The sequence below is a fragment of the Lissotriton vulgaris genome, unplaced genomic scaffold (assembly GCF_964263255.1).
Source record: "Lissotriton vulgaris unplaced genomic scaffold, aLisVul1.2 SCAFFOLD_769, whole genome shotgun sequence".
In the NCBI taxonomy this organism is placed as follows: Eukaryota; Metazoa; Chordata; class Amphibia; order Caudata; family Salamandridae; genus Lissotriton; species Lissotriton vulgaris.
In genome coordinates, this window is record NW_028246029.1 from 736,357 (window position 1) to 760,663 (window position 24,307).

Sequence of the window (24,307 nt, forward strand, 5' to 3'; positions counted from 1 at the left end):
AAATCATGGTTGGCTTACACAACATAAAACTGGACATGTGTAAGTATCAAAAAGAGAGTGTTTTCCAACTCGACTGGAGTAACACTCTCACAGTCCAGGAAGCATCTCTGCTGGAAACAACACCATTTTTGATAGTTCAGTGTGCACAAAATACATAGCCAGAGGGACCACTTTTCTATTACGGGAGCAGCTCTTAGAAAGTGTTAAATACACAATGGCAGAGTACAAATTTGAAAACAATAGATCAATACACTGACCAATTTACATAATTAATCTCTTCAAGCCCTGGAATCGAATAGCATGTTGGGCTCACCATTTCTCTGCCATTCAGTGTTTACTTACCAGCTGCTTTTCAACTTTCATTTTATACTGGTGCGCTTCCCACCGTCTCTGGAGATAATCTGCACACCTGTATGGAGAATATTTTAATATGTTTGTAATAAACCATTTTATTTCAAAGTGGCAGCCAACCGGCATTGGGGCTGCAGAATTAGCCATATAATCAATATCATTTACAGTTTAGCCTCTATAGAATCATGCCTTCCAATTAGTACTACTAAAAAGAACTTTGCTGATTTCTCTGTAATTGCCACCAGGCTTGTACATTTCTTCACCCAGCGTTGTCCAGTTCACCCTCACCAGTCATCACCCAATGGCTGCAATAATCTCTACCAACATTTTGGATTCAGTTTTGTTTCAGAATAGGACTCGTGGGGCCGGATCACAACACATTTTTGGAAGGCTCTAACTCATGTCCTTGGTAGTAAATAAAACAATGCTTGGTGTAAACACTTTTTACCAATGTATTATGAATAAGATTTCGGGATGTGGTACTACTTGACAAGAACATTTGTGCATATTTATTGTGGTGGTAATGTTTTTGTACTACATTCATGCACTGCCTTGGTGTCATTCACTTTGCATGCTGTGTTGCATTCTATTTTGACTGTCTTATTATATTGTGCTCTGTTGTGTTTTATTTGTGTAATGTTGATCTGTATTGTGTTATTTTGTCATGTTTTGGTGTTTACTTTAGGAATTTTATCAAATGTTGCTACATTTAAAGGCAAAATCAGCATACACCCTTCCAGTTACAGTCACAAACAACCATTTACCACGTTCTAATGAAGTTATATACTGCTGCTTTGGCTTTTCACATATTTAAGACACCAGTCAGCCTAAAACTGTGGCAGGGACTAGTCATGTATACCACTTCCAGTCCTGAAGCCATATTAAAGAAACTATGCGCTGGTACATAAACTGTGGTAGAATGAAGCAAATACATTGTGCCCCATGACATGCTACATAGAGATATGCAAATATGTGAACAACTAGAGGAAATGAACATACAATATATATTCTGCATTTTATATGTCTAATAGAGATTTCTTTGTCCATTACTATTTTTAACTAAAATAAATAGTGCATACTTTTTTGTGCTATGAGTTATGCTTATGTAAGGAAGAACATTGAACAAACTGACACAACATGATACCTAGTATCAACTTTCCTGTATTTTCGATACCTAATATCACGTAAAAAAGCAACAAATGTGAAAACAGCTTGCTTCACACTTTGCCATAATCTTTTATGGAATTATTAATACAAATCATTACAAAATAATAATTCACTTACGATTTAAAGTTCATGTGAAAATGTATGATAGCACAGCTATTTACTAGCAGATAATACATGAATAAATAAATGACAACATTGTACAATAAGTGTTAGAAAGGCAACATTTAAAATAATAAACCACAATAAATGCACACACATAGTCATTCACATTGATAGGTTTCGGGCAGAAAACATTCATTATATAGTGGAAGAGGTCTCTACCTTTTTTGGTAGCTGTATTGCATAATCAAAATACATGATAACCCTAAACAATAGCTTGGGTAAAAGATTGTTCAAGAGGACTTCAAAAGTTGAGCTGAGGGTATGTGCACCAGGCACGCGGCATAAACACAAAATGTGTGGTAGGCTTTCACTCCTACTGTCACAGAGCTGGCAGGTCCCTTTATAAAGATGCCATCCAGGACTGACCTTCAATAAGGTGTTAACATTAATGTGAGCCTAAGATATGTATTCTGAGTGCCTTTATTTAAGCAGTTTATTAGATATGGTGGAGGTTGGAGGTTTACATAACTCTCATTAGTATATTTAGTGGAATAGGACCTAGAGACTGTGCTCTAAATTGTGCATCACACAGAATCTATAATCTAATACCTAGCCAATCTGCCCAAAGCAGCCTGAAGGTCATTCAGTCGACATTTCTTGCTGTCCTCACTGAACATGAAGCTAACCGTGGTAGCTCCACAAAATGCTAGACCTTGCTCCGAGCTCCTTCTTCAGGTCCTTTTTTGCCATCCCACGCTCCTGTATTATTTGCCTTAAAATGTTATTTGTTACACACATAGCAGAAATGCTTAAAACATTCAGTTATATGGCCCCAGGCAATGAGTTTCTTTTAGCTTACCATCGCATTTCTAGGTGTGGAATCTAACCAGCATAATGAAAAAAGAAGAGCTAAAATGGTAAGAGGCAGAATATAATCAAAAACCATAATCAGATAGCATTCCTGAGTAAGGTGATGGTGCATTAGAACGCGGTTCACATTTCCATGCAATAGCCAGTTATGGTTGACAACGAGGCAAAGAGATTAGCATGCAATAAAACAATTTAAAATTTGTGTAGCCCATTTGGCCACACAATAAGGAGCAGGAATCGTTGGCTATGGTTAAGTGAGTTCATTACACCCAAATAATCAATCCAGTAAATAGGCAGAGTAAATATTATGAACGTGGAGCTTTACAACAAGTATATTAACCCCTTGCGTGCGGGCGTATTTTCCGCCTGTGCTGACTCCGCCTTGCGCGGGCGGAGTCATGACGGAACGGTTCCGTCATCAGCACAGCTCAACCGATGCTGATGACGGAACCATTCTGTCATCAGCACGCAAGGGGTTAAAGCGCCAAAACGGATTCTGGCTTGACAACAGAAGGCCAATAAAGACTGCAGTCAGAATAATCCAGATACAGAAAGAATGCAATTCGGTGTTCCTCTGATAAACTCTGCTAAACATGAATATTTCTAAAGAAGAAGCCTAAGCCTTATATCTAACCACAAAAGGGTCCATAAGAAAAGTTCAGCTGGGAATTTAGAAATGCAGGAAGGTGGAAGCAAAGTGTGGGTTTCAGAAGAAATCCTCTAAAGGGAATCCAGTGTTTAGCATATAGCCTTACACTCGCAAGCATAGGGCAAGCAGAGAGGTCTGTAACTCCCAAGGTCCAAAGGATCTGCTCTAAAGACTAACATATATGTGTATATGTTAATTAAAACACACAGATGCATACTCAGCCACCCGGTCCTCACACCATCCATCCAGGGACCAATGGTGGTGAACTTTACCCTGTGATGGCAACAAATCCAGATTTTCCCATTCAATGAAACCTGGACACTCACAACGACCTTGAGTATCACACCGTTCCGGATACATGATGAATAGGAGGCGTCCTAAGCCAATTTAGCTCTCCACATCTCTGCCAATATTTTCTCTCTCAGACCCCCCTATCACTGATACATAATACACTTTTCTCTAACTAACAGAGCCTTGAAACCGCATTGGCAGAGAAGAGAACGTAAAGGCAAACAGAAAAATACATTTCGAAATGTAGGCCTCGTCAAGTAGGTTTAGTTAAGCACTAAATGTGAACTTTGAATACATGATTATATATGCATGTTTTACTTCAAAATAAGTGCAACAGTAAAAATGTAACTTAGGAAATTGAGTCATGGTTACACCGGAATAGCACATTTAAATAAATGCAACATAACTTGAGACATAAGTGCAAATATGTAGAAGAATTACACTTCTTCACGGTTAGGTCAAACGTTAACAAACACATGTTTAAGAATCACTAGTGTTCTCCAGGGAAAGCATTTCAGTAGTACATTTGAATACTTATTATCAATAAAGTTAGACACAGAGTATATGCTGCAATCTGTACGTATATATTGCGCTTTTGTGACGAGTAAGGATGGAACTAAAATTGCGCTGCTCCAGTAGTGAATATGGATAGCCTGGTATGTCTCCTAGAAACATCTGTGCAATTTTGTTTTCAGCGTGCGTTTCTTAAAATCCACCCAGGTACCACACAACTTATGAGTGGTGTACTTAATTTGCTGTCCGAACATCTAACTTCAAATACCTTGGAATACACTTCGTTTCGGACCCCTGCAAGTCAAGTCAAGTCAAGTCAAAACCACTTTATTCGATTAATTAAAATCATAAAAGTATACTAGATATTTATAAAACTATTTAAAACATGTTTAAAAGTCAATTAAGACAATTTCAGTCATAATGGCAATTAAAACCCGTTATAAAAAGACAATTACACAATTCCATTTCCATTCGAGCCCAACAATCCATTATTTAAATACATGATACAGAATAGTTAGCTTTCAGCGTTAAGAGTCCAATCTTGATCTCCTGATTCTTACAGATGCAGCCAGAAAACTGGCGATACAGTACATAATTACGGGGGTTTCCATCATTTGCAGAAATAGCAATGCGGGCTTATACTGAGAAAATCTCATCTCTTTCAGCATTGGTTTTACAAACCGATTCCGGGGTTCGGAATACCAGGGGCAAAAAAACAAAAAGTGCGCAGTGTCCTGGGCGGACTGGTCATCACATTTACATGGAGTAGAATCCTCAAGCCTACACCAACCTTTCACATCCCAAAGAACCATATGGATTTGATTGAAACTGAATTTTTGTCAGTAACCATCTATGGAAAAAGTTTGTCACCACTGACAAATAAGGAGCCAACTCAGGAGATGTGGTTACCATTACATGTGCCCTCACTGAGGGTTTACCTAGCTCATCCGCTTCACGCTCGGCAACACAGAGCCTAGTGAAGTTAATCTTCACCCACACTAGATCTGCTTTACACAGGGATTCTGGTCTAGCAAAAATCTCAGGGCGTCCTAGTTTCACAGCCAAGGTCTCTACATAGGACAACCACTGAATATCCCTCATGTGATCTAGTTTGAGACAATCTTTTATGATCTTATGATTAAGACTAAGGTTCATATTTAGCCAGAGCTTAATCCATAACAGGATGGGTGCTAGTTTTAACATGTCTGTGATGTATCCCAGTCCTAGCTCAAGGTGTAGGGAGTATGTCGCTGTTGACTGAGGTAGGCCAAGCAATGACCGCAAGAATTTGTTTTCCTCCGTTTGGATGCGGTCAGGTTTTACAAACCCCCAAATTGCAGCCCCATATCTTGCAATGGAGACTGTCTTGGCTTTGTAAATAGCCAGGATCGCCTCTGTGGGTTTCCCCCCTAGTCTTTTAGCGAACCCCAAAACTGCGGAGGAAGAACTTCTCACCGCATTCGCTTTGGATGTTAGCTGTGGTATCCAAGTACCCCTTTGATCAAATACTACACCCAAGTAGGTGAAGACCTTTACGCTAGAGATAACCTCACTGCCACAGAAAAAGGTTTTATCTTTACTTTTAGAGCAACCCACTGACATTGTATGGGATTTGCCACTGTTAATCACCAAATCTAGACTGGACATAAAAGTTCCAAAGGAATCAAGCAGCTTTTGCAGGGCAATCGGGGTCCTGGCTATCAGCACCACGTCATCGGCATAGAGGAGCACCGGAATTGGCGTACCCCCCATGCATGGAATATCCTGAGTGACAGCTGTTATGTTAGCCTCCAATAAATTCACGTATAACGTGAATAACATGGGGGCCAAAATACAGCCTTGGCGCACCCCTCTGTAGGACCTAAAACTCGCTGTGCATTTCCCCTCTGTTGTCATCCTTATGGCGGCATACAGATCTTTATGCAACTCCGCCAGGAAAGGCACCAATGAGCAGTCAAGGCCCATTTTCAAAATCATAGTCCACAGCCTTGATCTATTAACTAGATCAAAGGCTGTGGATAGGTCCATGAAGCCTTGGAATATGGATCCCCTTTTTGCCCTTGTGTACTTGGATATTATGAGGTGAAGATTGAGGCATTGGTCCTCCGTGCTCCTCCCCGCTCTAAAGCCGTATTGAACATCTGTCAGAATATTATTCCCATTTGCCCAAGATGTTATTCTAGCCAGGACAACCTTCCCTAAGATTTTAATAGAGGAGTCCAACAATGATAGCATCTTGGGTCTCCCCGCTGGCCTTTTTTAAACACGGGGATTATAATAGCTCTGGACCAAGATTTAAGAAATCCCACAATGGCTGAGGCATTAAAAACTTTAGTTAAAATATCAGCCCAGTACAAAGAGTTTGCCTTAAACATATCAGAGGGAACCCCATCAGGGCCCGGGGCCTTTCGACCCGCGGTACTCTCGATTGCTTTAATGACTTCAACTGTATCAAATCTAACTGGCGCCAAGGGGAGTTCGGACGCAGGGACCTCAAAAGATTCCTGCTCCATGTTACTACCGTAGATTTTTTCAAAATGGCTAAGCCAGTCTTCCTCAGGGATGTTAAGTTCCAACACCGCATTTTGGTCACGAGAGAACAATGGGGTATTAATAATTGACCAAAACTTGGCACTATTTTTTAAGGTAGCCTTGTCCATGAGCTCGGCCCAAGCTTCACACTTTAATTAATTTTTACGTGCTTGGATTGCCCTGGAATAATCCTTTCTGAGCTGCACCACTAAGACTTTATCCCTCGGACGAGCGTTAAGTGCTTTTTTAAGGAGGTTATGGGCTTTACTGCAGTTATTATCAAACCAGCCCATTACCGGTCTATTTTTATCTCCCTGGCCTTTAGCTGTTAAATTCATGGCCACTAACCGACAGATACCTTCAAAGGAAGTTAAAACCTCCTCACCCTTAGAGAGAGGATTGACACAAATATTTAAATCTTCTGCAGCCATTGACGTTATGTTAAGGAAAAAAAATCTGGAACTACCTGTCCCTATTTTATCCTCCTCCCCTGATCTTTAGCTTTAACTGGTAATACAGCCTGTGGAGTAACAGAAGAATTTAGTAGAGAGAAACCATTAGCTAACTCCATCCCCACGGGGTTGTGATCACTCAATGGCATGGGTAAAGCATTATATAAAATCACATATTTAAGAAGACCTAACGATAGAAAAATGTAATCAATTATCGATTCTTAGTCCCTTCCAGTATATGTAGCTACACGTGAACTTTTATCATAAAACTCTGCCTCATACAGATCATTACTAGCTAGTAGGTTTTCAAGAACCTCCCCCTTCTGGCTATGTTCAAAATGCGGGGGGGGAATACTGTCAGGGCCATCTGGATCGATTAGGTCACAATTTGAACACAAACGTACATTAAAATCACCCAACAAAATAAAATGACAATAAGTGGTTTGCTTTTCCTTATAGGCACTTAAAAAATCTGTTAGCCACACTAAATGCTCATTAGCAGGGTAGCCATGTGGTGAGTTATAACAGTTTACGAAGAGTATTTTGCTGCCATCAACCAAGGATACCTCTATAACAAGGAAATTATGTGTGGCGCAATCAACCTTTATAATTTTACCCTTTACATTCACCGAGACCAACATCAAAAGCCCCCCTCTATTCCTTCCAGCTGGAGAGGGCAAAGCAGGTACAAAAAATGAAGTAAAGCCATCTAACCAAAAATCGCATTCCATATCCCAAGTCTCCTGCATGGTGACAATGTCATATAGCTTTACAAAGTTTATCCAGTTGGGGTCTCCTCTCTTGGACCGTAGACCGGCAATATTCCAACTTAACAGCCTGACCTTATCCCCCTTGTCAGGGGTACCCATTACCGGTTTATATCCATAGTTAGCAGAAGAAGGTACAGGAGCCATAGGGGCAGGGTCCACTATAGCTTCATCAACCATACCCTCTCCGGCCCCCCGTCAATCGCACATCTCAAGTCCTGAGAGTGCGTCAAACCTGTTATGTGTTGCGATGTGAGGTCCAAATCTAAAGAAGTTCTCCCTACCTAGTCCCTGACTTAGACAATTGGAGCGAGACCCAAACGGTGTAAAGGGACTCAATCCTAGGCTAGGGGTGGGGGCTCCTGTAAGATGATTATAAAAATATCCCAAAGGACGCACACAGATGCTGTTGTCATCGTTAGTCATCGAGGCTGCCCTTAGCAGGACTGTGGCCACATGTTGAGGCTATTTAAAATTTACTATCACGCAATCACCGCTACTGGTTTTGCGTGTGGGACCAATCCAATTTGCCCTCCTCGTTGTGATAATTTCTTTTGCATATTTTGTGGGAAAACCACAATTTGAGCTCAACCAAGATACAACTTTATTTTTGAGGGAATCATGTGACTACTCAGGTGACTCAACCGAAAGCGAGTTTTGAGGCGGGACGTTTGCCAATACAATTACATAGGGGGCACAATCCGGGGGGAGATTCATAAAATTGCTTCTCCTACTTGGGGCGGCAATCGGATTGGTAACAGGCCCTGGCTTTGGGTGTACTACTGACCTAACTGGTGGGAGTGGGGGTGGAACAGAAGGACCGGGGGATTCTAGGTCAACTCTGGTAGACTGTTGTGAGGCATGCGTTTTTTAATCCACCTTGGCTACCTTCTTCCCACCACTCTCAGGGGGGTCTATTCTAGTAGAGGGGGGTGGGGTGTTAACCTTATCTATGTGGGCTAACTGTTTCGCTAACAATCCTCCTAGTCTTTTTACCTCTGCGGTAACATTATCCAGCTTGCACACTAGAGGTTGGAGAGATTCCGCTAGTTTTGATTCGAATTTGGCTTCTAAGGTACGAATTAACAAGCCAAACTGATCTGGGCTCAGGATTATATTTGCCTCGTTCTTACCCTCCAAGGTCGCAGTTGACTCAGGGGAGGTGTGGTTGTCTGGCAGATGGGTATCTACCCTTCTTTTATAAGTGTGCCTTCCCCCCCTTTTGCTTTGCTGCTTCCTGCAAGTTCTAACGGGTCTAGTGTGTGTGTGGGCAGGTACCACCTCCTCCTCCGAATCCGAGAGAGACTTGTCAAGGACTTCTATATCTGGAGCCCAGTGAATCAGTGCTTCCACTGCGTTGACTACCTCGGGTCCGATATCGGTGACAATGTCAGTCACTGAAAGAACCTCCGGGGGTGGGGAAGGACCCTCCTGATCTGAAAGATTACTTCTACCCAGGGAAGCCCTTCTATCATTATTGATCTTATTTACCATTTTTACTAAAAAGTTGTCAATGGAGCCAGCCCCCACAATAGCCTTGTCCTTCTTTGACCCCGGCATGAATACAAGTATACTTTAATGAGAGCTAACCTATTCGCAAACTAAGCCAATGGACTCAACACCCAATGTTAATGGCGCAGCAGTTACAATTAGTCCTTAAGCACTTCCAGTCACTTTACCGGGGAGATGAGGGTCACCGGATAATTTGCACAGGGTCTCTGGCCCTGCCTCTTCCTGCCCCTGACGGCCACAGACGGCCCGCCCTTTGCCCGGGCTTAGCCCCGGGCGTTCCCACGGGCGCGACTCGCGGGGCGAGAGGGCGCGAGATGTTAAGTAGCGCCTCCTGGCGCTCTGCACCCGTCACAGGTGCGCCGCCGCCCCCGAGGCTTCTGGGGGATGTAGTGCCGTTCCCCTCACGGCTGCCCGATGACGTGGAAGCAACAGGGTCAGAGTTCAGGGAGTCTCCCGGCGCTCCCTATCTGCCAAAATCACTGCTGTTTCCCTCACGGCTGCCCGATGGTGTGGTGAGTCTTTGCATGCGGCCCCCTGCAATGCTGGGCATTAAATATCACCCCTGTGGGAAGAGACACAACCAGACACATTGAATTGAAATACACTTCCCATTACTGTACTAAGCAGGGGCGCCCTATAGAAAATGGTTCTAATCTCAGGGTCCTTATATTTTTCAAAATTACCCTTAATAGATACAGAAGAGATTTTGTACAAACACAATTGGTTTTCTTTGGGCAAATAAACCCTCTTGGATTGTATTAAATGAATGTACTCACTCAATGTTTGAAAGGGATTTGGGCATGGCAGAAATGCGCCTTCAATACTGGGCTCACCAATTACGAGTGGTTGTTTAGTGACGAACGTGAGCCTGCACTTCAGGCAGAACGAGATCTACTAGAAGAAACAGACATGATGAAACTCTTACACGGGTGCCAAATTCCAGGGTCACTTCCTCTAAGAACCAAGATTCCTGTTCAATGGAGCTTAAAGGTCTCCAATGGATGAGCTATGAGGGTAGATTTACCAAACAAACACGACTCTGGAATGGAACATACTTGACACATGCAGTACGACTGCAAGGGTTTAAGTCATGGGACCGGACTGGGAAATATCTTGAGAGATATATTAGAGGGAGATCACACTAAATACTTCGACACATGAGAGGGTGAATATGAACTTCATGCATCACAATTGTTCACATATTTGCAATTGAGACACGCTTTGGAAGCCCATTGATCACAGATGCTAATGCAACAAGAAGGCAGCCCTTTTGAGATACATTTATATACAGGAGTGGCATTTTGAAAGCATATTGCTCTCTCATTTCTAATTCCCCATCTGTCCTGCCTGATTACAGAACATGATGTGAGAAAGACCTGGGCGTGTGGATGAGGCTGATTGTAGAGATGCTGTGATGCACCCCAAGAGTTTGTAATATCAGCCAGACTGAGCCTGGTACAAGCAAATATTTACACAGGACATACCTTACTAACAAAGTACTTATTAAGAGGGTCTTGTCTCAGTCCCCAAACTTGTACAAGATGCCCTATAGTTGAAGGTGATTTCCTTCATAGCATAGGGCAATACCCTGAAATTACGCATTACTAGCACACATCACAATATCACTGGTGTTGGGGCGGCCATTCGCCTTCTCTCCTAAAATAATTCAGTTGGGAATTATGGATGAGGTTGGAGTCCCAAGGGGAGGGCTGACCCTACTAGGTGTGGGTGTAATGATCGCGAAATGAGACATCGTTAGATGTTGGAGATCAGAAGCAGCTTCCTCAATTGCATCATGGTTATGGGGAATAGATTGGTGCTGAAACATAGAACAACTTTTTTTCAATCAAGAGCTTGCCTGAATACACTCAAAAAATATGGGGTTGATGCAATAATTTTCAATTGAATGCAATAAAAAAAGCCTTTTTGTACAAGTTTGGGTCACCAAGGTTTTTCAAGAGGGTGCGGTTGAAGGTTTTGAGGGCAGCCCTGGAGCTATGGTATAGGCTCAGGCGCAGCTGGGGCATTGGGTACCATTCTGAGAATGCCCCAGTATGGGATGCACCAGGTACACAGGACTGTCTGAAGGACAGTTTGGCGTTGCCGATAAGAAGGGCAGGTATTACAAACTGGTCTGAACTGCTGGATTCCGGGGGGATTCATCCATGGGAGTACCTAAAGGTAAAGATCGGGCAAGGACTCTCAAGATTTAAATACATGCAGTTAACATCATGGTATGAAGCAGAAAAGGGGGAGACCGGCAGGAACAGAGATATTGAAGACCTGTTGAGCGCTAACCGTCCACTCAATAAAGAAATATCTATATGGTATAACAGCTTGCTGGATGTTGAAGACCAAGCGGTACCCCCCTTCTCTGGAGTTTGGATAGATACCCCACTTGGGCCGCAAACAGACTCCCTATATGAACCATCTCTAAAGATTATGTACAGATATGTCAAGCCTGCTTGTTTAAAAAAAACACATTTCTTCGTTATTAATAGACTTTACTATACCCCCGGAAAAATTGCAAAGTTCGCCCCACACCCCGCCCCTAAATGCCCTAGGTGTGCGACACCTCTTGCAGATGACATACACATTTTCTATGAATGTCCAGCACTTGTAAAATTTTGGGCTGAGGAGGGAGATATCATACGAGACATTTTCAAAATCCTTATAGAAATCAACATGTCTTTGGTGTTTTTCGGAGATAATGGACGCCTTAGCCAGACCCTCTCTCAGAAAGATAGGGGTTTATTACTGTATTTGATATTGCTGGCTAGAAGGGAGGTGTGCAAGAGGTGGAAGGACCCCCTACCCCCCCAAAGGGAATACTGGCTCAAAGCTGCATTCACCATGTCACGGTTAGAGTATGATGGAGTGAAGGACAAGGCAACGAATATATGGCACCCTCTCATGGGCTGGGGTAAGACTCTAAGATTACTGTAAACATCCTTGGTCTTATGATTACACCAGGGCCTCTTACAAAAAGAAGAGGCAGGTCGGATGACCCAAGCGAGTGCGGTAAGCCGTGGGGGCGTCAGACTGAGAAGGCGGCTTCATAAGACCCGCAGAGGCTTGAAAGGTGAGATGAGGACCAAAAAAAAACAAAAAAAAGACATACCTTACTAACAAAGTAGTTATTAAGAGGGTCTTGTCTCAGTCCCCAAACTTTTACAAGATGCCCTATAGTTGAAGGTGATTTCCTTCATAGCATAGGGCAATACCCTGAAATTACGCATTACTAGCACACATCACAATATCACTGGTGTTGGGGCGCCCATTCGCCTTCTCTCCCAAAATAATTCAGTTGGGAATTATGGATGAGGTTGGAGTCCCAAGGGGAGGGCTGACCCTACTAGGTGTGGGTGTAATGATCGCGAAATGAGTGAAGACAGCAAGGACCCCCTGGGTAGTATATAGACTCCTAGGGCAGGGTAACAACTAGTGTGAGGAAAATCCCAGGACGTCTAGTGTACACTGTGAACAATCGGGATGGATCAGTAATCAAGCAGGAAAAATCAAGAATTTAACAAATCTATATAAAATATATACCTTTAATGAGTATTTGTTTAAAAACAACATATAGTGTGTGACCACGAGGTCAAACCATAAAATAAGAGTAAAAAATGAATCAATTACATACAGTTCTAATAATCAAACAACATAAAATTCATAATCAGTACATGAAAATTATACACAAAGATGCATTTAGTACATCAAATATTAAAAAGAGAGCATAAGAACTCGACGCGCGTTTCGGCAGTGAACCGCCTTCTTCAGGAGGCATAGAATAAATCCTGAAAATACATATATAAAAGAAAAATGTCTATTAAAATACAGTCCATATATCAACACATCAAAACAAGACCTTCCTTACTATCACACTAACCCTCCATTTCAATTTGTTCAATCAGTGGCAATGATTGGCAGAAAGATCTCTGTCGATTGTACAGTACCTGACTAACTATAACTGTTCATAGATTGATCCTTCATACCTGGTCTCAACCTATTATCCTAGAGAGACATAGCTGGTAACCTCTTTTTTGACCGCTATACATTAGCTATATTTCAAACGTTTACACTGTATCACCCCATTGGTGGAGGTTATAAATCTGAAGTAGATTGATTCATCATATATTATTATTATTTACATAATGCAGACACGAAAATATGTTTACAGTACATGAGAGATTACTTACAAACATTGGACGCTCTATCCATGCAGTAACAATGATGGAAGGTGACAACCTCTGTAGTTAGGATGGGATAAGATTAATTTCAAAGGAAAACACCTGATAATATAAGAGAGGACATAACTTAAACAGGAACAGACCTAAGATGAGGTTATTAAAGAATGCGACTGAATGGGTCAAACATACTGCGCAAGACATGTGGATAGTCCTATAATAACAAAGAATGGGATATATCGGGGACAAGGAGGGGATAGGAAAAAGGGAATATTTGAAATGCGACAGCCTTTAGTTGATGGCATAATAGGTTGCTAACTATTCATATAGACTTTTGAGGATATATAATTACATGATCTCCACATTAGTACATGGCAACCGATACTTGGGTAGATGGAGTCTAGACCAGATATGGCTTAATACAGTTTCCAAGTACAGTCATATAACTGGTAGAGAATTAGAGGCGAGCAATATTAAAATAAAATGAGGAAGAGGGGAATCTCAGACGATAACCATTCAGAGTTATAATTACTTCTAAATCCACAGTAAATAGTGCGTATTAATGGGACCCTAATACAGTTCCACAGTTATGTACGAGTGCGTTATATATATATACCTTGATATTTTCGATGGAGTAGGTTATGTACGTAGCGCAGATGTGATCACTTATACAGGCGATGGTCACAATAATGCTGGTAGGGCAAAGAAATAGAAGTGTGTGTAAAAAACCTCTATTATTAACATTACTACAGGAACTTGATAGTTACTGTAGTCGGCATAAATATTAAGTACTTTCTCTATTAGTGGAACTTGTGTAACATCGAAAACTACTAAGCGTCTATTTTACCTTGGATATTTATACAATGCACCAGAGTTGTGATCCGGTGAGTCTTGCTCGGTATTAGTAGATTCGAGGAAAGATAAAAGTAGTTTCTGTGGATAGAATCATAAATGCGGGTCAATCTCAGTTTCAACCACAATCCATGTTAGGGCATAATTTCAGGAGAATATTTAAAGTGCCTGGGACGCCTAGATTCTTACCTTTAATAAATAAACAATAGACGGACAGCAGGGTGGTGCTGTTCCGACACTCGTGTTGTGTGGTTCCGATTTCCACGTGCAAAGTAGATCAGCCGTCTCTGTAAAAAGAGTCACGGTTGAGGATCAGTAAAGTTTGCATCTCAGTTCGTGATGAAACTAGGGTGATAGTGATCTCGGAGTGCCCTGGGTTCTTACCTTAAATATATACACAATACGCGGGCAGCAGGGTGGTGCTGTTCCGACGCTCGTTTTATGGGGAACCGACCTCCACACAGAAAATAGATCAGCCGTCTCTGTAAAAAGAGTAACGGTTGGGAGTCAGTAACGTTTACATTTGGATCCGTATTCTAGCTAAATGGAAGAGATTTTAGAGTACCCAGCGCGACGGATTTCTTACCTTAGGAAAATAGACAGGGGGCGGACAGCAGGGTGGTGCTGCTCCGACGCTCGTGTTGTGGTGACCCGACCTCCACGGAAATTGAAGATAGCTGCAGGATAATTAGGGTCCAATTTAAACGTAATTCTTGGCGCGAAAATCCCAACGTTGTTACTGATCTTCATAGATCTAAACGAGGGACTACTATGGAAATAGTCGTACTTAACACGTCCCAATCCAAAATGGCGCCTGAACACTCTCGGGTTTGTTTGATTACTTAAGATTTTAAAATCGTTTTCACGATGATAGCGTATCCATTTTAAATGGATATATAATTAATATAGAACCTGGTATTCTAAAGCCCTATACAACGTTATTTGGAATGTTCTTTATATATTTTAGATCTATTCATCTTTAAGAAAAATAGCGGTATTATAGATGCATATACATGTATTTCAAACATGTATCTATATAATAAAGATAGGGGGTGTCCTACACGAGAGATATCATGTAGAGTATATGTGTTATCCTTAAATGATGATGGAGAATTCAAGAATGGGGCTCATTTAAGGGAGGTATTTTCATATGCCTATATATTAGTTGAAGGAACATGTCTGCTTCACCTATGAATGGTGTATGAAGTATAATGTTCTAAATCTTATACATATTTATAATAATTCTGAAAAACCCCCCCGAATTACCAATATTCAAAGTGTTCAAGGTTCTAAGAATCATTACATGTGATCGATATGTACAGAACATATAGGTATTAATGAAATCCATTGTCGGAGAGACATAGCCTTCCCAATAGGTTTGGTTAGCTCGTGTTCACTTGGCAATATTGCCACCGAACCCTATCGAAACTGAAAGATCTAGGGATGACTCAAACTCGGTTACTTACGGATACTAAAGAATGGCGTTCTCCCAGAGAATCTCGGCATTGAGGCCCTTCTTGAACGTTCCCAGGGAGAAAATCCAGAACACCTCCCTTTTCTTTCTTACTAGATCACCACCTTTATTGTTTGGGAGTCTGATTTTCTCTAAAATGCGCCATTTAAAGTCATTTGGAGCATGGTGATTTTCATTGAAATGTTTCACTAGGGGGGCTAGTTGTTTGTTTGTACGGATAGCCGACCTATGTTCTGTGAGCCTGGTTTGGACCGACCTTGAGGTTTCACCTACATAGCCAAGTTGGCATGGGCACAAAATGAAATAAATACAGTTCATAGTCTTACAATTCCACATGTCTTGGGCAGAAGTCTGACAGCCATTATGTTCAAAAAACTCACCTTCAATGATGTTACTGCAGGATTTACAAGATGAGCATTTGACAGTGCCTCTAACCGGGAAATTGTTATTGATTGATCTCTGTAGAAATTCTGATTGGGTATTCGTAGTTGTAAAACGAGAATGTACTATGAGATCCTTAAGGTTTTTGTTTCTCCTATGGGCAAAGATAGGCTTCTCTAGTTTAATACTGGTGGGATTGGAGTTGAGGATATGCCAATTTGAATTGACAATATGTCTGACTGTCTTGTCAAGAGTGGAATGTTTTGTTATACATACCAGTTGGTCATTGGCTGCGGGTGTCTTAGTTTTTAGGAGGTGGTCACGATCGTAGAATCTCGCACGTTTATATGAGTCTCGTATCAATCTGTGTGGGTACCCCCTGTTGAGAAATTTCTGTCTCATTGTTTGGGCTTGGATATCGAAGTCTGATAGATTGGAACAGTTCCTCCTAACTCGGAGAAATTGGGAGAAGGGAATACTCTCCCTTTGGCACCGCGGATGAAAACTTTTGAAATGCAATAAAGTGTTTCTCGCTGTCGATTTTATGAACAAATCAACAATAAGTTTATTGTTTTGATTCTTAATGATAATATCTAAAAATTCGACCTGGGTTTCACTATATTGAGCAGTGAATTTGAGATTCACATCTGTCAGATTGATCCACTCAAGAAATTCAAGAAGCAAATCTTTCCCATTGGTCCAGATAAAGAAGATGTCGTCTATATATCTGGACCAAATGGGAAATAGATTCATAAAAAGGGGCAACCTCATTGTAGATGAATCTAGTTTCAAAAGCTGCCATATAGATATTGGCAATGGAGGGAGCCACAGATGCCCCCATACTGACTCCTTTGACTTGGCGAAATAAGGAGTTTCCAAACTCAACAATATTCTCTGAGAGGACAATCTGTAACAAGTCGAGTAGGAAGTCTTTAGGACATAAGATGTTATAGGTGTCGATGAACCAACTGGTTGCTGATATTGCTTCCTGCTGCGGAATATTGCTGTACAGCGCCTCTATGTCCATCGTCACCAACAGATTTTTGTTGGGATCGAATGGTAGATTTTCTATTTTTGATATCATTGAGCCTGTATCTCTAATATAAGAGGTGATTTTTAGGCACATGAGGGCGTAGGTATGAGTCAATAAATTTGGACAGAGGTTCCGTATTAGTTCCTATCGTGGACACAATGTGTCTGCATTATGTAAATAATAATAATATATGATGAATCAATCTACTTCAGATTTATAACCTCCACCAATGGGGTGATACAGTGTAAACGTTTGAAATATAGCTAATGTATAGCGGTCAAAAAAGAGGTTACCAGCTATGTCTCTCTAGGATAATAGGTTGAGTTGAAGGATCAATCTATGAACAGTTATAGTTAGTCAGGTACTGTACAATCGACAGAGATCTTTCTGCCAATCATTGCCACTGATTGAACAAATTGAAATGGAGGGTTAGTGTGATAGTAAGGAAGGTCTTGTTTTGATGTGTTGATATATGGACTGTATTTTAATAGACATTTTTCTTTTATATATGTATTTTCAGGATTTATTCTATGTCTCACTGCCGAAACGCGCGTCGAGTTCTTATGCTCTCTTTTTAATATTTGATGTACTACATGCATCTTTGTGTATAATTTTCATGTACTGATTATGAATTTTATGTTGTTTGATTATTAGAACTGTATGTAATTGATTCATTTTTTACTCTTATTTTATGGTTTGACCTCGTGGTCACACACTATATGTTGTTTTTAAACAAATACTCATTAAAGGTATATATTTTATATAGATATTGTTAAATTCTTGATTTTTCCTGCTTGATTACTGATCCATCCCGATTGTTCACAGTGTACACTAGACGTCCTGGGATTTTCCTCACACTAATGATCGCGAAATGAGACATCATTAGATGTTGGAGATCAGAAGCAGCTTCCTCAATTGCATCATGGTTATGGGGAATAGATTGGTGCTGAAACATAGAACAACCTTTCTTCAATCAAGAGCTTGCCTGAATACACACAAAACATATGGGGTTGATGCAATAATTTTCAATTGAATGCAATAAAAAAAAGCAAAAGAAAAATGAAGACTATTTATGATCCACTAATAATCTCAATGTGCAACTATTACTGTGTTACATTTGATTTGGAAACTCGTTTTTGTGTTTACCAAACAAGATGTTTGAGTTATATAGTTTATTTTTATGTTGAAAATCTTTTCTTTCGTAGAAGTTCTATAGACAAAAGTAAGTCCTCTTTGAGCCTATATCTTGATATTTTGGACCACCCAAAAATTACTGGGTGCAGTTTTCATGCTGCCATTACCAATTTACATCCCCACCAATTGTCACCAGGGTTTGGTAAAGGAATGTCCTGAAGGCTGTGTAGCTGTGACAGAAAGGATCACCTCAGCCATGTCACAAGAGTATTTAAAAATCAATAGAATTTGGCCAGTATATCTGTTAAGAAGAACCTTTAAAGGAATCCCTAGATTTTGTTGTAATGTCAGAATATTAAATATATGAATGTGAGAAAATAAATGGAAGCCATTTAACATGGATTTTTGTGAACCTTTCTTGGACAATAAATGCTCCTCACACTCAAGTAGCTTGATTCCATGGCTCGCTCACAACTTATTTTGTATTTCACACATGTGGTGAAGGGAAAAAAGCAACACAGAACAACGTTACTGGACTTTTAAGATGCCCTTGCCTCCAATGTCACTTGAAAAGTTTGACTCGCTTGCAGTATTTTACATGAAGCCTACATTTAAAAAGAATTCTGAAGTACCTACATTTCTGCAGAAAATTCCCAACAATCTATTTTACGTTCTGCTATTTCATTGTATGTCAGGCCTCTCAAATACATCATTTGATGGTCTGACCAAATTATTTTATGGAATGGGGGCTCGGCATTAACTCAGTTTACCACCATTGCAGTAATGGGTAACTCAACCTCTACTATTTAAAGGTACGCTTTCAAATGAAAACAACATTTTATGATAGCCAACACCTTTTAACTTGGGCTTTTTACTTATGCTTCTAACTGTTTTATCAAATGATTAGGGATATGGTATAACTTGCTACTATTAAGCACCCAGAGATCTTTCTGGAACACTGACTGCCCAAGATAAATGGATGACAAATTACACTTACCACTGTGGTTGCACTTGTTCTCTCTGCCCATAATACTCGCCGGCTCTTTGAATCCCCTGAGGAATCTGTGGCTGCTCAAATGGCCTCTTCTGGATGTTGTTTAGCTGAGCATAGTAGTGGCCATATTGTCCACATTGAACAGCAGCTGGCCGTCCTCCCAACGCCACATGCGGGCTCCAATGCTGGAAAAACACAACAGTAGAAGAGTGGATCCATAGGTCTATAGAGGGTTTCATTCAAAATATTTAAGAAAAGTTTACGCCTGATTCACACTTTTTTGTGCCATTGTGTGTCTAATAGGTCATCAAATGGTGTCACCTCTGTGCGTAAATGCCTAGATCCTGATTCAGGGACACATGAACTGTAGACATTTATAGATGCAGATTGAAATTTCAGATGCAGAAATCCACTTTATAACTGTATTTTACAAAATTATGATGTTGGAGAAGTTAGGGGACTATGGGTGTCGCCAATGGAGATTCAAATGGATGGTCATGGGTTATGCTGGCAAAACCTGCTAAATTAGAAATGAAATAGTGGGAAATTCATAATCCCATTCCCACTCAAAGTGCAGCTGCCACAAATAAAGGTTGGACTAGATGCGCATTCAGGCTAAGAAAATCCTCTAGACACCTCCATATTTTCTATGGGTTCTAGTGTCGTGTTTATATCTAGGACTCTAATTCAATATTCCTGATTTATGCCCTTGTGAGGTTATAATCAATAATATCCTGATAAAGGCATAAGAATCAGATCCATATTCAGTAATAGCCCATGCAGTCCAAAGCACAGCACGGTTAAACCCATTGACTCCTAGAAAGCACAACGCGTTCTTTAAACACACCAAGCCTCCAGCAGCCCGGGAAATCCCCCCTGCTTTTGTTTTGATTTGAACAAGAACTCCTGAAGTCCAGAAAGAGCTGTTAGTTCTTAGTGATGTCTTATGTCCAACCTTACGTCAAACCCGGCACCTTCCAGGTATAAAATACCAACAGTTGCCTTAAGCAAACACACGGTGGTTTGGAGCAGAGAGGCCATCTACTTCCCCGAGAGCCCAGCTGAAGCGAGAAGCCCACGTAAGCCGCCCCTCCCGTTTGACGCACTGAGAGACGCTGTCTTTTTCTCCAGCCGAGAAAATCCAGCTCCGGTGTTTCCAGCCTACCCTCGCGGGTTGCTGGAATATCGAGTCCTGAGGAAAGAGATACCAGACCTCCCACATTCTATTACCAAGGTACGGAGCTGATTAAACTCTTGAGAGAATTCTTGATGCAGATTCTTGGCAAATCTATCTTAACCAACTTAACTTAAACTGCTACTTACTCATCCCCTCCCACGTGTTAGGCTTAGGTCAGGTACACCGGGGTAGGCTTAGTTAGAAGCACCAGTTGAGTACGTTAGTCAATGTATTTATGTATGTATATATTTTATCCATTTTAAAGTATCATATGGCTTAGAAACCATAATAATGCTTTTACAGTATTATTTCATAATACTACTTTTACTGTACGCACTTTACTTTACTTTAAGTATTGCAATTGTGGCAATTCATTTCTCTTGCATGAGGAAGAAGACTGCTCAATAAATAACACCTTTTTATTGAAAACGCACGTCTCTCTATTCCTCTGCACTCTGGTGAAACTAAGTATGCACTACTGACTGAGTGAAATAGCTGTCTATTGTTTTCACACGACTCTAGAGATACCCTCTTATTCTGAGGGAGCAAAGTTGTCATGTTTATGCGGTTGTCGGAAACTGAATCCCTTCTGGTCTGAGCCAGGGAAGCTAATCCCTCCCTATTCATTCAAGAAAGTTTCCAGTGACCTCTGAGCTAGCTGGCGCAAACCTAAATTAAGTTTAACATAGTCAGTAGAGACCTAGATGACCTCAGTCCTACGTCTACACTGCTGTTTATGTTATTCCAATGCGCAGAGCCTATTGGGAAAATAGGAACTACACTACACTAGGGAAGTTTCCATTTTGGAGACATACTACTTTTTAGGTCTCAGCCACAAAAAGCTTCACCTGTTTATTGGCCAGGCCTTTTTTTCTAATAGATATATATTGAGTGCCCTTTCAGTAAGGCCCTGGCTCACGATTGGATAGCATCGTTGTCAGTCCCGGTTGTTTCCTCTTCGATGGATTTCCTCCCTAATTAATATGTGTTTGTTCCACCAAGGAACATTTCTGGCTGACATTGTTCTGATTGGTTACATCCTTCCACTGCTGATGTTGCCTGCAATCTTGAACATTATTTCCTTTTTATATTCCATGGGCGTGCCAGCATTCTTGCTCAGCCCCACATGTGGCACTTTCGCCTTTACTCCCCTCTCGCTCTTGTGTTGCTTTCCTCCCCATCCGCACTTTCCCTTGTATGTTGCTTCCCCGCCGCCTTCCAAATCGGTTTGGGATCGTTTTTCGTTTAAATATTCTTCCCCAGAGCCTTTGTTACTCCCCCCTCAACTCTGCCCTTAGCACCCCAGTCTTGTCACCATCCACTTCCGTCCCTCTCATGTACTATATTGGCCACAGCTATTTGCTTTACCAATGATATGTGCGGTCACCAAGCGCTGGTAAAGGCAGTATCAGTGACCCGCCATTCTGAAAGTATAGAAAAGTTTTTCTATACTTTCAAGTTACCCACCATGTTGCATATTAGAAAGCTGAGACGCAATATGGAGGTCATCGGAAAAGTGTAGAAAACATTGTTTTTATATTGTCAAGATGGGCATATGTTGCATCACACAACGTGATGATGAACGCTGCAGCCTTCTAAAAAGTATAGAAAACACTGTTTTCTATACTTTCAAGATGGTCCCCAACGTGATGACGCAACACCGAGTTGCATGATGCAATGTGGCAGCCATCTTCAAAGTATAGAAAGTAATTTTTCTATATTTTATGCTGATGGCAACAAGCACTGCTGAAGCCAATAGCTCTGCCATTTAAAACCGAAACCTATTGGCATTGCCAATGCGTGTTTTCAAAGTAAATAATCAAAGATCCTGAACTTAAGTAAGCGAAGGCATATGCTATTTGCATGGTTTTGTCAACAGCTAACTCACATTAAATTTAGGAAGGACGGTTTTGTACTTAATACAGGTTGCTTGGCTTTTCGAAGTTAGCATAATGTTTCGTACATTAAGTTCACAATACTAACCCACACTTCAAGGACAGTTTGTCTTAAAATACGCTAACAGCAGATTCCTGTTTTCACTAGTCACCGCCTTTTTCAGAAAAGAACTTCAGTATTCCCCCGTTCATGATTCTCTAAAGACATATGGAAATGGTCAGTAACCCATAAGTTAACTTTCAGAATAACTACAGAAGTGACGACACGCCTCTTTAGTTAAGGTTGGTTCTTCTTTCATTGGAAATACCACTATATGATGGGTGGTATAGGGGTCTAATGTGCTGTCAGTACCCTGTATGTGTAGCACACGCTAAGGTGCTGTAATTGTGAGAGGCGATTCCTCTCTGTTTGTACTCCTAACTGCGGGAGACAAAGTTCCAAGGGTCTCTGCCAGGGGTCCGAGACCTGTGCGCATTGGCAATGTCTTCGGTACCGCCTTAAACCTATGGTCCGGTCAGGAGCTCCACGCACCAGCACCCACACTCACGTACCAAAACCCGCTCCGCTGTAGTCAGGCGTCGCAGCACACCTGAGGTACACTCAGTACCTCGGGTGGGGCCGATGATGAAGCATGCCACCAAATAGGATGGTGGGGGAGGGCCTTCATAAAAAAACAATTGTTTTTTCTTTGCAGACACTACACGTGCATTGTAGTAGTAGCTAGTTCTTCTTGTTTATCTCAAATATATTCCATTACCAGCCGTGCCAGGCAGGGGAGAATACATATCATGCCCTTCTTGCTTGCCTTAGGGAAGAAGGCCCCCTGCCACATTTGAAAAGTGAGAGGGGTAAAATCATTGGCTTCAACACCTGTCTTTCCAAACACCATATATAATACAGTGAAAACACAAAACAAGAAAAATCCCAAATCAACTTAGAAAAATAAAGTTAGTTCTAATAAATGATTTGACACCAAAACGACAAAATCCAATTAGTAGAACTAGTGATGTCGAATTTTGGATTTTTTAGAGAAAAGAGCACCAAAAGGCATACAACATCAGTTGTGGATATCTGGTTGTGGCCGACCGCAATGAACCCTGGGCTAGCTAGAGGGGCCCAGTTAGACCCGCTGAACAAAGTATCTTAAACCCTGGACCGCAGAGCATTGCGAGGATCTGCATCAAAGAAGCGATGAGTCAGTTCCGAGGTACAGCGAGGCTGTGATGCGAGGGCCTGCGTCCTCATAGGGGATCTCCTCAATAGGGCTTGTGATGCCAAGTCCAGCGTCGAGGATGCGGCATGCAGGCGGGGCGACGTGTCAGTTTCAAAGAGCTGAGATGTGAGTGGTGAAGGATCCAATCCACGCAGCAGCTGCGATGTATCGGTTTCACTCTGGTTTGCGACGCACAGCTGAGTAGGTGTGTTGGTTCCACTGGATCCACAGAGGCTAGCAGAGCACCTAAAGCCAATTTCCATGCGTCCAGGACTGGGGTGGCACCAGTTGGCATGGCAGAGTCCAGGTGCAGATGCAAGGTTGTTGGAATCCTGTTGTCACTTTGGCTTCCGATCAGGAGGCCAGCCAAATAGCCCTTGGAGTCACTCTGGGTTCAAGAGGTGCAGGTCCAATCCTTCTAACGCAGGCAGCAGGTCAGCACATCAGGGATGCAATTCCTTTGGAGCAGCAGTCCAGCAGAATGGCTGTCCATGTAGCAGCACAGCAGTCATTCTTCCCGGAAGAGTATCCACAGGTCCAGAAGCGAACTGAAAAGTGGGATTGAAGGTCCTATTTTTTTACACTGGTGCCTTTCTTTTGGAAGGTGGGAGAAGCCTTTTGAAAGGTTCTATGAAGTGCATGGAATTTCCTGACTCCCTTGCCCTGTCTCCAAGATTGCAGCTGTGACAAGACAGGGTTGTTAGGCTCTTTGTGTGAAGGCAAAGCACAGGCTTATCAGGTGTAAGTGATCATTATTTTT

At 41.6% G+C, this 24,307-nt stretch overlaps 1 protein-coding gene across 1 annotated transcript in view; it reads right to left on the bottom strand.

The window, feature by feature from the left end:
• Positions 1–24,307, bottom strand: part of LOC147666166 (uncharacterized) — a 161,585-nt gene that overhangs the window by 133,279 nt on the left and 3,999 nt on the right. Inside the window, exons 2-3 of the mRNA XM_086949251.1 lie at positions 19,265–19,446; positions 343–409 (exon numbers count right to left, since the gene is read on the bottom strand). Of these exons, the coding sequence (XP_086805377.1) occupies positions 343–409; positions 19,265–19,446 (249 nt within the window). The remainder of the gene's footprint in view (positions 1–342; positions 410–19,264; positions 19,447–24,307) is intronic.